Genomic DNA, 16,896 nt, shown 5'->3' on the forward strand with positions numbered 1-16,896 from the left:
GGGAAAAAAAAAGTGCAACAGCCACACAGTGTAGTGTGAATGTTGGGGGCATGGGTGGAGGGAGAGGACTGATTTAAAAACAAACAAACAAACAAAAAAAACAAAAAACAAAAAACAAAACAAAAAAAAGGCAACAAAACAAAAGGAGACAGTCACTTGGAAGGAAAAAAGCAAGTACTTGTATATGAATAAAAGGTGAACTGAATAAAGACAAAGTCACTGTTTAATTCTGATGTTGAGAGAAGAGGATTTTACATAAGGGATTTTTTTTTTCCTAAAAACCCCCACAGTGTTAAAAGATAATAATTGGGCAAGTTCTTTTGTTACCTGTGAATTCCATTTTTAAACTTTATTATACTTTTGATGATTACTCTTAAACAAGCTTTTTCAAGAATAGGTGCAGATTTTGAAACCGTAACTAGAAAGGGTTTCAGGTGCCTTTTTGAGTTTTACTGCACATTTATTTTATATTCATATAATATTTTGCAGGTGATGAGATGTTTGTATGTTTGAGATTATTTTTCCCCCCTCTGTTAATTTAATGCAAGTAAAAAAATGCCAGAAGTGACTAACTTGGAAACTGAAGTACTGTTTTTACTCCAGGACATCCACATCTAGCATTATTAGAAACTTTCTCACCTCTCCAGTGCTGTCTCTCTCAGTTCTGAAGTGCAACTAGCAGACACATTTAAGAGTGTGTGCATCTCTAGTTGTACACAAAGCCCACAACATTTTTGTACTGAAATCTGCTGATATTTTGCCCCTGACTTCAGCCCATTTATCACATGTATAACAGCTGGGAATGCTAAAAATTTTTAAAAACCTGAACAGATCCTTTGGTTGCTACCTTTTGCCACACTACAGACCATCGCTTTGTTTTGAAAATGCAAGGAGACTTGTGGACGTGTTTATTCATGCATTATCCTACCTCTTCCTCCCTGCTTTGCTAGATCACTTAAGCCTTCTCCGTGATACTGTTTTCACAAAGTGAAAAACTGAAAACTGCCACCATTGCTAGCACTTCAAATACCAGGACACATGAACTGCTGGCATTTTAGGCACACTGCTGTCCCATTCTGCTTAGAGAAACCTGAATCAACACGGTCATCTAAACACTGGCAGTGTTGGGTGGTCCACCCACGCTAATGCTCAGAAATAAAACCAGCAGCCAATTGCTGATTTCCCATATTGTACAATTCAGGGCCAGAGGTCAAGGAAGTCATTCGTTTTTGAGAAACCTCTTGGCTGAAATCTCTACCCTCAAGGCCCAGGGAACGGCCTGCCTTAGATCACATGTCACACTAGTTGTGAGTTCAAGAACATTTCCCTCGCAGGAAAAGCAGGTCTGGTTTCTGTACTTAATGCATGTTTGTAGAAGGAGTTAAAAGAAGGGCAGATACCAGGCTTTTGATAAAGTGTCCCAGTTAGCACTTTGAGAAAGGGCAGGATTCCCCGGGAGGCTCAAGTCATTATTCCTGCCAACCTCTTAGCACCTCACAACTCATCCTCCATTCCATGTCACATGAGCAGTGAACACCACATTTACATCATTTACATGCCCAGCTGTCTATGGAGGGACAGGCACCCTGTGATGGGGTGCTCCCAGAAGCTGCAGGGTTGTGTCTGAAATGGCCCTAAATCCAGCTAGCAGCGAAAGGGACTAGGGAAGGCTGAGCACAAAAACCCAGTTTTCCAGCAGCAGGGTACAGGCAGACAGGAAGACACCTGTCCCCTCTGCAGAGCTGAGATTCTCCATGGGCTGCCCCAATAACAATCCACACAAGTGATTGTGGTCAACTTTTTTCTGTACTTTTACCTACATGGGGTGGTATTTCTGAAACACATGGTGAGAAAAGGGCATTTTAGAAACGACAACTCTGCAGCAAATCATGCTCTTGTTCAGTATTAGAATGTCAAACTACAGCCCTGAGAGCTGCTTTGGAAAGGAAAGCTTAAATATTGTCCTCCACAAAGAGTATGCTGGGACAACAATGTTTCATAAAACATTAACGCTAAAATATTCAAGACATCTTTGTGTTTGTTGCATCAAAACAATGTCTTTTCTTCTAACACTAGCACCAGTGTATCAGTTTCTAACTATTCCATTCCTTGAACACTGTTACTGCTAACAACACAGGGACAGGGACAAAACAACAGTTTTGCTATTTGCTAACAACAGAAAGAGGGACAACAGCTGGAGACAAGCAGGCTTATTTTACTAAATAATGTAACTAGTTATTTTTGATGTATTAGTCTGATTTACTGTTTTCAAATAAATTTTTCATCTTAAGTGCAAAAAGTTGATTTCTACGGTCTAGTTGATGTTTTTTCACGCATGCAAATTTTGTAGAGAACATTTTGTCTTTAGCTTTCTGTTATACACATTTTTAAGAGCTTAATGTTTGCTGCCTCCACTTAATATGAAAGAATGTTGCACATTTTGGTGAATGTCAATGAGAGAGTTACAAAAATTGTGCAAAAATGACTGGAACTGTGAGTAGGTATCAGCAGAGAGCCACCCTATATAGTGAAAGTTTAATTAATATAATGCAACCAGTGACATGGAAACTCCCCAAAATACTGTGCAAAGGGTAGGAAACTCAACTACCAGACAATACTGAATTAAGGAAGGTTTCCTTATTTAAAAGATAAATACAATAGTCTTGCAGAGGCTTCCTAATATATTTACAGTTTATTTGGGTCAGTTAATCGGAGTTTTGTCTCATCAGGCAGGAGATGAAGCAGCATCAGCCTCTCTCCCCCTAAGTATCTTCAGTATTTTACTAACGAAGTTACAGTACATCAGAATATTTTAATCTGACACAAAGAACAACAATAGATCTGACTGCCGGCCTGATAATCTTCTTATCACACCCTGTGAAACCTAGCTCTAATATTTGACTGAGCTTCCATTACTCGGCAACACATTCTAAAAAGGCCAACAATGGAGAGAGAATGAAGTGGAGTGTGGAAGTACCTCCATATCTACATAAAAGAGATTAGAGGCGACAGCGTTCCATTTTACAGCTCAATCATATTGTGTTAGCATGCGCTTATCCGAGCGCGGATGAAATTGAAAGAGAAATAAAAAAGAGTCAGGCAGATAGGAACCATAAAAGCGAGGCATGAGCAATTTCCAAGGATATAAAAGGATGCTAATGGCGGGGCCCTGTCATTCTTAAAAAGGGCTATTAGGGCACCATCATCTGTTCTTGTGCCCTTACGCCTCTCTAACTAAAGTCAAGCATTTCCTAATGCCATTGTGATCTTTCTCTTCTTCAGATAAGATATGGTCATGTTTCATAACAACACACTTTCCATTTATTTGATTTATAAATGCAAGGAGACTAATTCTATTTACTGATAAAGGCTTTCCATATATATTTTTCTTTCAATATTTCCTTTTGTAGATGGTATACACTTTTTGTTCAATAAAAGCAACTATTGAAAATTTCCAATACCACAAAAATACTAATGATTTTATGAAAGGACTTGAACTTTGTATAATCTGAAAACATTTTTTAGCCTGTGACTGAAATGGGAAACGGTTGGCCAGGGCAGAATGAATATTGCATTGTTACCTTTTTGTAGATAATCCTATTAAAATACTTTTTTTCAGAAGAGCAAAAACATTGCTTTGGTTTCCTCCACAAAGACAAATTTTACAATGCAATGCTTTAGAGTTGAGATCTTTATTAGTTATTAAGCACCTGATATATAAGGGCCTTTAATTACACTGAACCTTAAGAAATCACTATAGTAAAGAAAGATTTGCTGATTGCTGCTTTGCTGTGCTAGGCACAAATTCACTACTGGTATAATTAATCGACTCTACAAGATTTACACCAAGGGTTTACCTAGTCTGCCAAGCTACAGTGAACTTTTATGCAATTTGCACCCCTTTCCTTATTTATCCTTTTCCCCATCCTGTTCTCTTCTGCCTACAGTACCATTTTTTAGCTTCGCAAACAGGCAAGCACCAATCCAGGCTCTTCCAGAAGTTGTTTTGTGCCACACATTAGCTGAGAGTAGGCATTCCAAGTTCAGCCATACTCCAACATTCAAAACCAAGCTACAAAAGCTCAACATACTTGCCCTTCAGCATGTCCATCCCCCTTACATTTAGATTTTTGTGATCAAATGGCAGACACAAAACACAGAATTTATGATTGTCCTCTGTTACCTGAAGACTTATAAAAAGATTGTCTTTATTTCCTGGGTTGTTTTTTTTGCTTGTTTTTTTCAAATTCTCATTTGCAAATGAAATCAGGTAAGTACACTTACCTAGGGTGGTTTTTCCACTGTTGGTGTGGTTTGAGCTTAGTCTGTACCAAAATGCTGTCTTGTGGCAGGAAAGTTCCTCAAGTGTTTCAGATTTTAAATTTTCAGGGCCAGTTTATGGCATCCAGTGCCTTTTCCACAATAACCAAAGCCATCACTTTAAAGGCTGCTCAGTCTTGTCCCTCTGCTCTTCCTGTCTCTCCAGCCAAATCCAAGCTATGCAGCATATTCACAAATCAGACTGACAAAAGTTCCCCTGCAGCTGCTGTGGAGCATGACTGACGTCTTTGAGAGCTACTCTATTTTGGTTAAGGTGATCTAGGTATCTTCCAAAGATGAAACTCAAGCTCACCTACTTAACTCATTTTGACTTAATTTGGGGTGCTTTATTAGCAACCAGTGTAAGACAAAGTAGCTCCTATAATACAGAGTGATGTTTAAATTAGTTTACAATTTGCTTGGGCTCATCTAGAACTGCTCTGAACAAAGCCATTCAGAAATGTCAGCTGTGTTCCTAACCACTGTAACAAATTGTTGCCTGAACGCTGCACACCTAATGACTTCAAATTAGCTGCACTGCGATATTGCCTGACAGTTCGTTACGACTGTTAGCAACATAGCCGGCGTATCATGACCAATAAATTGGTTTCAGTGTGGGCTGGGAAAGGGACTTCCATCAATTTGATTAAAGAAATTACTGTAGCATTCAAAGCATAAAGACAAACTAGTTTAAGGAGACAGAAATAAGTTAACTGTACCAGAAAAACATTGCTTGTGATACAAGGGCTTGTTTATACACTGTTTGTGGCACAGAGAATGACTAAATTTCAGTGGACTATTTTAGAGTCTGTAGGCTGTTCTCTTTGCTCTGAAGTAAAAAAAAAAAAAAAAAAAAACAAAACAAAAACAACCTCATAGAGGTACAAATTATTATTATTCTTTGATTGTATTTATATATATATATATACATATATATTGTATTTATATTTTCCTAGATGACCCAGAAGAACTGGTTTGTACAACAGGAAAAAAAAGACAAATGGCAAGAATATTTCTTTGAGATTTCTTTTGAAACTAGAAATAAAATATCTTTATCTCTGATAAACAAACAACTGACTGGATTATTTATTCTACTATTAAGGTGTCCCAAAATTACATCTAAAATGAGAATGACGTATTACTCTGAGGAATTAAAGGTTATCCACTCTCATGCTTAATAAGGCTCCACTATCAAAATTAGAAAACTAATGAGCTGATGAAAACACATCAACAAGCTCAATCATCTACTGGAAAAGAAAAATACCTTAAGAAACAAGAGAAAAAGCTGACCTTTTTTTGTGTGACTTTACTGTTTGTGAAAGGTGATAGACTGAGAACCCTGGAGACTTCTGTAAGTTTGTTTGCTAGCTCACAGAGCAGGAATAAAGACCTCAGCATTGGGGAGGGGCAAAAATATACCTGAAATGTTATCTGAAGGAATTGCTCATCTTCTGAGAAACTGCTTTTGATGACCCCCATTTTTCTTGCTAATAAGATTGCCAGTCAGCTTTTATAATATCAATGCATTTATGTGATGCAGACTGCAGTCCACTCCATGCAGACCAAGGAAATACTAAGTTGTGAAAGGAGACTTTTGGGTCAATTCAGTTCTTTGTACTGAGCTGCTGGCACAATTCAGTTCTCACACTAGATCAGACAGTGTAGAGAACAATTCCCTGTGTCTTGCCAAAATATAACTGAAGTTTTCACCTCCTGTGGTCAGTAGTGCTGCATTTACTAACAGAGCAGCCAGATTTTGATTCAAATACTGCTGAATCAGATGACTACAGAGGAGAGGACTTGCATGACCCTTTATGCCAGGCTAATGCTCTGGATAGCAAGGGAAGTTTATCTTAATAAAACCAATACATGAAACAAAAGTAATTCTCTAAGCAGCACGTGAAACTTATTAACATGGCAACACTCAGAGCAACAACACTACTACTTCCAAGGTAAGAAGCATGATCATTTAAACTATGTTCTGTGGGAATATTCTGGAGCCTTAGGAAAACTTTATGCATTGTAGGGAGAGAAACAAAATAGTATATTTTAGCAGCACAGAACAACCAATGTGATGATTTCTGTACATTATGTATTTGCAATAAATACTGTATGTACCTGGAATATGCTTAGCCCATCCAATGATCACCACCAGTTCTCTGTCTGCCAGGTCACAAAGAGTGGTAAGTGCTTTGATGTCACTGTCTGGAACAGTGGGGTCAGGCATAGCATAGATCTTCTCTGGTTCAGCCACCAGCAAATGGGAGACAATCTTGTTATCTGCAAAAATGGTCCAGAACATTACAAGATCACCAGTAGCATCATTCTACACTTCAAACAGATGGCTCAGACTTCAAAGTGCACAAAAATTTGTCTTAAGACACTGAACCTAATTACATCTTATTGTAACTTCATGACCTCCTACGAGTGGTTAAAGCACAAACAAATCTGATCCATTAACAGTGTTTATCAAGCCAGACACGTATGTTGTGAAGATAATAAATTCAATAGAACATAGAAATACATGATCCTTTTATTACTGGACTACAGACTTTATACAAAAAGATTAATGCATCATAGCATATTTTGTACTGCTCAAACAGAAACGTTTGCCTTCACATAATTACCTGCAACCCACCCTACCCCTTAAAGCCAAGGGTATTTTTGAGTGAATAAACATCACATGCAATTGGTCAATCACTGGAGTCTGTAACTTCTGTCAGTGACCCCAAATACCACAAACCCAGACTAATGATCTCCTCATTTCTAAACAGGCATAAACACTAAAATCTAAGAGAATAAAGAGTGCAAAACTAAGCAACTACGAAAGTATACAAACTCTACCTCAGAGAACTGGTTTTGTGCAAAGAATGATACTTTATCATAGTCACACACTGCTTTTTTATCTATATAGCATTTTCATTCACATGTTAAATATTTACTTTTTCATCCAGTTGACTTGTGACATCTATTTGGAGTAATCAAGTCATATGGAAAAATGCAGAGAGGAAAAAAAAAGAAAAGATTCCAGAAGATTTACAATACAGTGATGCTATTCTGTAAGTAGGATAAACGTAATATGAGTGTTATATCCAGGTGAAGGCACAATGGAAATACTTTACACAGGAGTCTGATTTATTACTCTGAGAAGGCTGAACTGAAAAATGGGAAAAGGACAAATTCATTAAGCCTCTTAATACAGGGTACATTACTATACTTCCCAATATATTTACATTGTACTTTTCCTGGTAGGTACATCTTTTGACCTCAAATGCACCACCAGAATTTAAAGCCTAAATGGTACCCTTCAGTGATTTTACATGAATCTGCTCCCTTCGGTAAGATAAAACATTATAAAGCTTGATATAAATGGGACTGCAATGTGAGAAAACACCAAGTATTTTTTGACTACAGAGAACGCTGCCAGAATTAGTATCATTTTCCCCATCTGCATGTAGACCAAGTCACAGGACAGACCACATTGCTCTCCTGCAATGGAAGCTGACTGGGATGTGACTTGCCCAACAGTGTCAGAGAGGATCCCTACTAGTCCATGACATATTTCCATAAAGTGCTCACTCCATTCAGATTTCTGAAACTTTACTGCTCTTTAATGACACAGACTCCTTGATTCTGATCTACTGTCTCTACAATTTTTGTGATATTTCAAATTTGTGTGTCAGAAGTTGTGAGATATATATATATATAGATATATATATATATATATATGATATGTATGTATGTATACACACCTTCATATAATAAGTGCAAGGGCCAACTGAAAACTACCACATCAAGCATGTTTTATTGCAAGGGGACATAGTCATGCTTTATATGAACTATAGGAACTACGCCAATGGACACAGTTTTTGATCTCAATAGTTGACCAAATACACAAACTGATTAATGAGGAATTCTAGTCTTACTTACAAATGACAGACAGTAGTGTTAACTTATATTGGCAAACAGCCTTTGCACATTTCCTTAATTTTTAAACAATCTCTTCTTAACCTGTTCAATTTCACACAGAAAACACGTAAGTGGGAAAAGATAACATTACTTCTTTCAAAATTCCAGTGTTTTAAATTGATTAGGAAAATAGCATAAATTAATTAAGAGTTTCTTAACATCCAAACATATGCAGCTGAGGACTTCTATTTTTTAGGTTTTTAAACCATGATAAATGAAGTAGCACTCTCATCCCCAAGTTCTGGGTTTTTTTCCCCCGCAGCTGAAGAAATGGCCGAAGAACCACTTTCATTTGTGTATGAGACTCCTCACCAATGACATTCCATAGATGATTTAGGAATATTGTCCGTTTTGATTCAGGACTTGCAAAATCCTGCAAATCTTTATTTTTACAGACAACAAAATCTACGGGCAGGCCATTAAATTCTGCGGTAAAGCTGGAAAATTACAGTTGAGATCAGAAGTAGGTGGAGGAAAGATTCCTCCAAACACCTGCTCTTTCCTTACAGGGGGAAAAAGTAACATGGATTGGCACATGCATCTGCACACAACATAGGAAAATTCTGAATGTACTTAGAAAACTCCATCACTCAGGAAATTGAATAGCCATGAGCACTGTTTCTAGGTAAATCTTATTTAATGTTTCCCTAATTAGAATCAATAGAACCCAATTTTCATTCCTGTGCCTTTGTTATGCACAAACTATCAGTCAGGGTCCAGAAAATCTCCCAGGCTACTTCCACACAAAACCGATTCAACTGTTTCAAATCCAGACACTTACCTGCCCGGATTTGAAAATTAAGTTTTAAAAATGTTTATTATAGTACTTGGACAAGCTAAGGAAAATGGAGGGAGGCACTCAGATAATGAGTAATGATTTATGAGGAGGTTAGTTTATCTCAGACAACTGGAGCTTACAGAAATAGGTGTAGTTATTGCCTTATAGTTAATGTAATGCACCATGTTGCAATAATCTTGAGTTTACACAGAGATTCTTGTATTTCAGTACAACTGCATTAACCTCTTAAGGTTCATATCTTGAGGGCTTGGGGCTTTTGGATTTTTTTTTCTGGTCTGTTTGGTCTTAGCTTTTTTTGGTGTGTTAGTCTATCACCATTTCTACTCAATGACAATATCAAGTAAATGAAAAACTGACAATCTGTGCACCCAGGAAAACTAAACCTCTAATGAAATTAAGCATTAGAGTTTATTAAATTTTATTGTATTATCAGAAAGTTTTTATTATAATGTGCAAAATCTGCTTAGTGCAGCCTTAGATTGTATTTACAGAACAGTGGGACAGCTTATGGAGGCTGAGTAGAAGATGCCAGATTGGACAATTGAAGGAATATAATCAGCATAATGTTTTTTGGAAAGGCAAAAGGAAACTATGCCATATGTTCACTTAAGCCTTAATTTTATGTAAAACTGGCTGTTTTTTCTTTGACACAGCTAAAATGCCCTTTCACTTACAGTTCAAAGACTGTTTATTTGCTCTCCAGATCCCCATATGCTCAAACGTATTGTACACAGCACTGTCCCCTACTGGGGAACAGCATAGGAAACAGATTCCATTTTCCATCCAGCCAGGTATTTTCAAGGGGCTAAAAGTGACATGTGTGTTGTCAGAGGCTTAGGGGCAGAAGCAAATGGAAGACAAGAAGCAATTTGTCCTCCTTATTTCACTGGCTTATTTATTCATGTTAGGAGCACATTAACCTCCTCAGCAGGAGCAACTGGACATTTGTACTCCCATTTGAATTTGGAAGAGTTTATAATACTTGACACAGAGCCTGTGTGTCTTTGCAGGGTAATACACCAGCCTCTTGCAATACAGCTATAATGCTATTAAATTTACTTCATGGAATTAGTACAGTCACTGCTTGAGTTTATATAAGCTGCAAAGCAAAACCCCTAACTATTTTTAGTTAATCTCAAAGAGGATGGAACTTGTATTTTAGCAGTGAGATGATCATCTCTTTCTCTCTTAATTTCAGCTTGGCGAGATACAATCAAGGACATTATTAAAACATAAAAAAAAACAAAGAAAAAGAAAAATCCAAGAGGGTATTAAACCCAAACTACCACTTTCTGCTTTGTTATTAGTGTGGCATATTGCTGTTTTAATCTAATGCTAGGTAGTGCATTAATCTATAGGTATAAATTAATGAGGCTCTAAATGTATTTTCATTGGGAGGTTGAGCAGTCAAACTCATTTAGTTAGTGAGAACTACAAAAATCACTTTCTTGTGAAAGCTGAAAGTAGAAGCTTCAATGAGCTAATGATCACAGCATGAACCATTTTATGTACCACTGAAAATAAAGATAACCTGTAAATGTAAAATTTGCACTGCATAAACCATGCTTTTATACACTTCCACCTGTAAAAACACTCTTTGTTCAACTCCACTTGAGAAAGATGAGCATATTTAAAGCAAAACCTGTTAACAGCCAAATCGATATAGTTTTCATGGTAGTATTTCTGACCAAACCCTTGTTCAACTCAGAATGAGCTTAGCAAACAGGGTTAGGAGTCAGTAGCCTGTACTGTGAAAGAAATGTAGTGTATGTGGTGTACTCACATGGCTTTTTTGCTGGCTGAACTAGCTGAGGGTTCAGGTATGGGCTGTTCTCTGCATCTATTCTGCGCTTGTACTTCTGGCGACCTCCACGTACTCGGTCTAGGCGCACACCTACGTTTGGAAACACAAGCAAACATGTAATTAAATACATTATGAGCATGCCTTTCAGGTAACAATCTTCTATTTCCTGCCTTCCAATATTTATATTAAAAGCATGTTTATTTCAAAAGATTAATTTTAGAAAGCATGGGAAATCAGCATTACAAGTATTTGCAAGCAGTTTAGAGTTCCACACATGCAAGACTAAGTATACAACATAATTTCCTGTTCATTTAAAACCATTCATTCATTTTTACATATTATTAAAAACAGTTAGCGAGTTTAGTTTCCATTTGAAAGAGACTAATCTTAAGTCATCTTTGCCAGAAGCAGAATTTCAAAGCTGTAATAAACACCATGGATATAGAAGCGTAACACTATGAGCACAGAAGTACAGAGAATTAGAACACTAGAAACAATGAGTTCTGCATACAGTTGAGATAGTCAAAACCAAATTAATATGGATTAACTTGGCCAAGAGGATACAAAGTAAGTATCTCTAGTAAAATAAATATATATATATATATATATGTGGCTTAAAGACTGAAATTATTCATGAGGATTTGAAAGAAATGGTATAGTTGTTCATTTAGATGTTATCAATGATGAATTAACATTTGTGTTCTACCTCCATACTGTTCATTCCTTTAATACAGCATTCTGCTGCCTGGTTTGTATGGATATATAGGATTTTACCTTCCTGAAACAAGCTACAGGTGCTCTCATTGAAAAAATGAAACAAGGTGAAAGGGTGCAAAGGCAGCAGGTCTTACAAAACAAGGAAATATTTTTTATTTCTTTCTGAGTCACCCAGGCAGGTTTCCAGACAACCCGGATGAATGTGACTAAAACCAAGCAGTAACATAACACGGAAGTTGAAGAACTTGGCACATATGCAGGACAACAGGACATGTAATACCAAGTGCAAAATTTGTCCCTGATGACACAGATTTAACAACTCAAGAATGCAAGGACACATTAAGTATCAATGGCCCCTGTGAGCAATGTAACAAAGTGTAACTCACTTTCTCACTTTCATTGACAATTTTAGCTCTCCTCCCTCTATGTGTGTTTTCTATTGCTATTATCATACCCCACTCTTGTACTTCCCATCCCTCTGATCTCTCCATTACACGCAAAATACCTCAAGAACTGGCTTCTGGACAGCAGGGGAAGCCACCACCAAAGAAGTTACAGTTCATGTGCACAGCAAGAAGAACACAGCACTGAGTTTATGTGCTGCCTCTGAACCTGCACTGGTAGTACACACTAGCTACCAGGAAACATCTGTCACTCCTCTTTCCTTCTCAAAAACCAAAAAGGATTGGCTAGGTTTTGGTAAAGGAACACAGTTTTGCCAACTAGCCAGAAATCCAAGCCCAGCTATTGTTGGGGTGGTTTTGTTTCTTTTTTGCTTATATTTCCTGGGGTACTAACACAGAAAGGAGAAGCTTAATGTTTTAATGGCACAACCAACACCTGCAACTTTAATTCAGTGAGGTGTACACAACAGTGCTCAATAGCTTTAGCTGATTAGGAAAGAGAGTAGTGATCATCTCTACCTTAACAGTGAAATTTCACCTGGTTTACTGCAGAAGACTGTGTATGTCAGTCCATCAAATCCAAGAAGTACATTTCTCATTGTATGTCTCCGGTTGCATTTATGAGGATCACAATTTAAATAGTAACACAAATGAACAACATACCCCAAGAGGTCAGTGCACAATTATGAGTGAAATCTTACTCATGACAGCTACTGATGTAACTTGTGATGGATTTGTGGTAAGCTGTTTGATAAAATTTTTGCTGATTTAACCAACAGAGTATGGTTATTTTTGGTTTTATTTCTTTAAAGTTATACTTAGAAATGCAGGAACTACAAGACCACTTTAAAAACTGATAGCTCAAACCTTTTCAGAACTAATGATAACTCACTGTTCTTCACACTTGAATCGAGAGTTTGAGCTACACTGAAGCAAATGACATCCAGGACGATACATTGCCATAAAAACAAACAGCAAAAGACCAAAGTCTGATAGTTGAATATTCAGAAATAGGCAGAGGATTAGGACAAGTGACATGCAATATTGGTGGGATTATGAAAAAGACTGCCCAGCATTTGAAGAAAAATAGATAGAAAATGATTTCTGCATAATTCAGATGCCATCCTTCTTTCTGCTTGGGAACAGATTTCATAGTGATAAAAGATGGATAGCATCAGACAGAAGTATGTTTAATCAAAAAGTAATGGAACTAAAGCTTAAATTAAAATAATATAAATCTACCAAGAGGAAAAAAAATATTTTTTACCTCCTTTGCATTAGATGAGATACATATTCAAGTCATTCACATACTCAATGGAAGGAAACACATAAAAATGTCACAATAGCAAAATTTCACTTAGATCCATGTCCTCACCTAATATGCACTGCTCTATCTGTACATTTCTTTTTAAAAATCCCAACTTGCAGATAACTGGGGAGCAACTGTATTGCACTGTTTAGAATTACCTCAGTCTATAATTGAACTAATTCAAATTTTTACGTGAAAATAGTTTTCATAACATAACATCAATAGACTATAAATTAGAGCTTTATAACCCTTCAATGAAAACTGATGGAGTTTACCATAATTTTGGCTCATAATATTTCCTTTATCTGTAAGATATCTTATATCTATATTTTTCTGTATCTATACTTATAAGAAAGTAGATACTTGGGATTCAATTTCTGATAGTCTAACACACCCTGTGTGGTATTTTACTTCCCAAGGGTCTTTATAGAAGCAAACAGAGTGCAAGACACTGCTTAACAAGCTATGCCCATCTGATATTCCACAAGATCTTAAGAGTTTGGCAGGTAGCAAACTGAAATTCAGAGGTTCTGGAATACATGCATGCAGAGTCCTCTGTAAGTCCTACAGCTTGTACAAGAGAATTCATTACATAAAGGTTTTTTATCAAGACAGTAGCTCTCATGACATTACCAACTGATGCCTCCTTTGTTAGAATAACAAAGAGAAGAAATAAAAATAATTTTGCCCACAAAAATCCTCCTTTGGGGTAGAAGGAGCAGCTTTGTATCAGTCACAGATGTAACTGTTTGAATTCCATACAGTCTGTATTCAATTATTAAGAAGGATATTGTGACATCTGGAGAAATTAAGTAGACCTCTTCTCCAGCTCTGCTGTGTATACTGGCTTCACAAAATCTTCAGTATCTCAGTTCACTCACCCAGTCAGTCCTCAACCATGAAGTGAAAAGATACCCACTTCACCCATAAAAAAAATGTGTAATATCTCCCAATGAACTGCACTGTACGTATTGTAATTACAGTTCTTCAGGGTCAAAACATCCATTCATGTCACTGAACACAGCTCCACCACAGACAGGGAAGTTAATTCTTCACCCTTCCCAAAGCTCATTTGAAAAGCCTTCAACAGAGAGAAACAACACCAAGAGCCCTAATGGGAAAAATAGGGATGACCATAGGGTAGAAATGGGAAGAACAGGGTTGCCATCAGTTAAGACAGCAGTTTCAACGTTGAAGTGCAACACGTTCACTTTACATCTCAGGACAAACACAACTCATGAACTCATTTGTTCAGGAGTGATGGGTAGTCAGAGATTTACACGACTCACAAATCTCAGAAGATGAGGGTTGGGCTGGAGAGTTGTAATATAGGGAGAGATGGAAACGAAATCAATGCAATAGCTACTTTTGAAAACAAAGCAATTACACATACTGATACAATGAAATAAATTCTCCAGCTACTCTTGAGGGAATAAATGGTTTATATAGCCACTACATAAGCTTTTACAAAAAAAATTTACCTCCGGGTTCCTTACATAATCTTTGCATAATTTCTATCAAATGCTACACAACATATAACAAAATCACATTGGGCACTTACTCTACACTAAATGTGTCCACATAGCCTTGCAAAGCAACAACTGAAGGCCAGAGCAGATGGGCTACATGAGCCACCCACCAGGTTATTAAATCTAAGCAACACAGGCAAACATGAATTCATTTTATCTGTATTTCCTCGTCTGTTTCTCCCTTGCCAATAAATGTAAATTATTATTCCTATTCTGTGGTCCTTTTCTCACGCTGCCTTGAAGACCTCACACAGGACAGATACCCACTGTGATGACGCAACATAACCAAAAGGATTGCACATACCCCAATATATTATTGATTTTGCAATTCAGGTCCTCAGTATGAAAATACTATTTAACCATGTCATCTCATTTTCTATACAGATCCAAGGCATATTAAAAATGCATTATTTACTCCTTTTATCATCCACCACTATTTACTCCTCTATCATCCATCTCTATTCGTTTTTCCAATCCCCTCCTTCTTACCTTGGCTACAAGCTTCCAGTGTTCATTTGTTCACTTGACCCATAAACATTCCTGTCCTTCAGAGTTCCATACCCACAAGAAATTCTCAACTTACAGTGGAAGGCATTACCCAATCCTTCAAATCAAGTCCTACCAATACCAGGACTGCCTTTAAGACATTGTTCACTACCTTTAATTGAGGAGTTTGTTACTTTGGAAAAAAATATTATTTACTTAATCAGTAAAAAGCAGCTTTGAAATGAGACTCAATTGTGCAATTTTGACTTCCTTCAGGAATTTCATATTCTGTTCCCTTCCTGTTCCTCCTACATAACAGTCTCATGGCAAACTGGTATGTTCTACATCACCACCACTCTGGCAAGCTCCACCTCTAACACAGCATTTGATATGTATAATAAATATTACAATCTCATTTATTGAGATATGTAACTGGATAACAGTCCATTTTCTACAGATGTCTTTGCAAGATTCCCAGCACTGTCTTCAACAGTGAGACAGGTAAAAATGAATACCCACATAACTGCATCTTGCCAAGCTCTAGAGGAACATTGGTAGCAGGGGTAAAAAAAGCCCAGAATAAAATCAAAACTGGAAAGCACAAGAATAATTTTAATGGCAGGTTCTAAGGTGTCTCTCCTTTAGGACAATGTCTTTTGGAGTGTTCCAGTTCACTTGAACATACTGTGATTATTTCTAAGATTGCTGAGCAAACTTCAGTGAATACTATAAACTCTGTTTTGTTTTTATTTACATAAACCAGAAAAAGTAGTTGATTTTTCCAGTCTGAACACAGACAGAATGTATTGAGATTTAAGAATGCACACTCATCCAGATACTCTTTAGACAATTCAGCAACCTCTATAATTTAGGGTTAGAGTCCAGTGCATAAACCCTGCAGTCTGAAAGATTTGCAGTGGAAAAAATATTTGAAACTGTGAAAGAACTCTCTCAATACAGTGGAAAAATGCAGAAAAGTAACAGAGCTGAAGAAACAACATAATATGAGCTATCATTTTTTCTGGATCTGCAAACTTGTTTTATGTGCTGAATTACAAAGATGCCAAAGAGCTTCTGCAATCAGTGTACAAAGTATTTGGAGTATTTACCTTAGGCAGGTAAAAATTCAGCTAGAAATGTAAAATGTGTGTCTACTGGGCAGATAATATTTTGAAAACAGAGCCTTAATTCATCAAAGAAGATACAAGCTATGACTCACACTAAATTTTTCCTGCTCTATGGGTGAATTAACAATCAGCAGGGGAAGGCTTTAGTGTTTTGTCTTCCTATAGCCATCTCCACAATTAAAGACATTATTTAGAGTAGGACAGGAAGTCTAAAAATCATCCTCCTACTTTACATTCAGTTAGTACCAAAAAGTATTTGTTAATGTGGGATAAAATTGGCTGTTCTCAAGAGGTGCCTATAAAGCAATTAATTCATTAACTGACCCATATAATTGACTGAAAAACAAAACAGTGTTTATTACTTTAATATCTAACTTAATCTGTGACTAGAAGTTTAATTTATCTGTTTCTCTGCAACGACCTGTGAAAAAC

At 36.9% G+C, this 16,896-nt stretch overlaps 1 protein-coding gene across 4 annotated transcripts in view; it reads right to left on the bottom strand.

Annotated features, from left to right (window-relative positions):
* ESRRG (estrogen related receptor gamma) overlaps nt 1-16,896 on the bottom strand; it is a 359,449-nt gene that overhangs the window by 38,087 nt on the left and 304,466 nt on the right. For 3 of the 4 annotated variants that reach the window (XM_062490429.1, XM_062490430.1, XM_062490431.1), the window contains 2 exons: nt 10,872-10,982; nt 6,439-6,600 (listed from right to left, as the gene is read on the bottom strand). In XM_062490429.1, the coding sequence (XP_062346413.1) occupies nt 6,439-6,600; nt 10,872-10,982 (273 nt within the window). Of the gene's footprint in view, nt 1-6,438; nt 6,622-10,871; nt 10,983-16,896 lie in introns of all 4 variants that reach the window. The other variant, XM_062490432.1, reaches the window with a different exon arrangement.

This window comes from Cinclus cinclus, chromosome 3 (assembly GCF_963662255.1).
Source record: "Cinclus cinclus chromosome 3, bCinCin1.1, whole genome shotgun sequence".
In the NCBI taxonomy this organism is placed as follows: domain Eukaryota; kingdom Metazoa; phylum Chordata; class Aves; order Passeriformes; family Cinclidae; genus Cinclus; species Cinclus cinclus.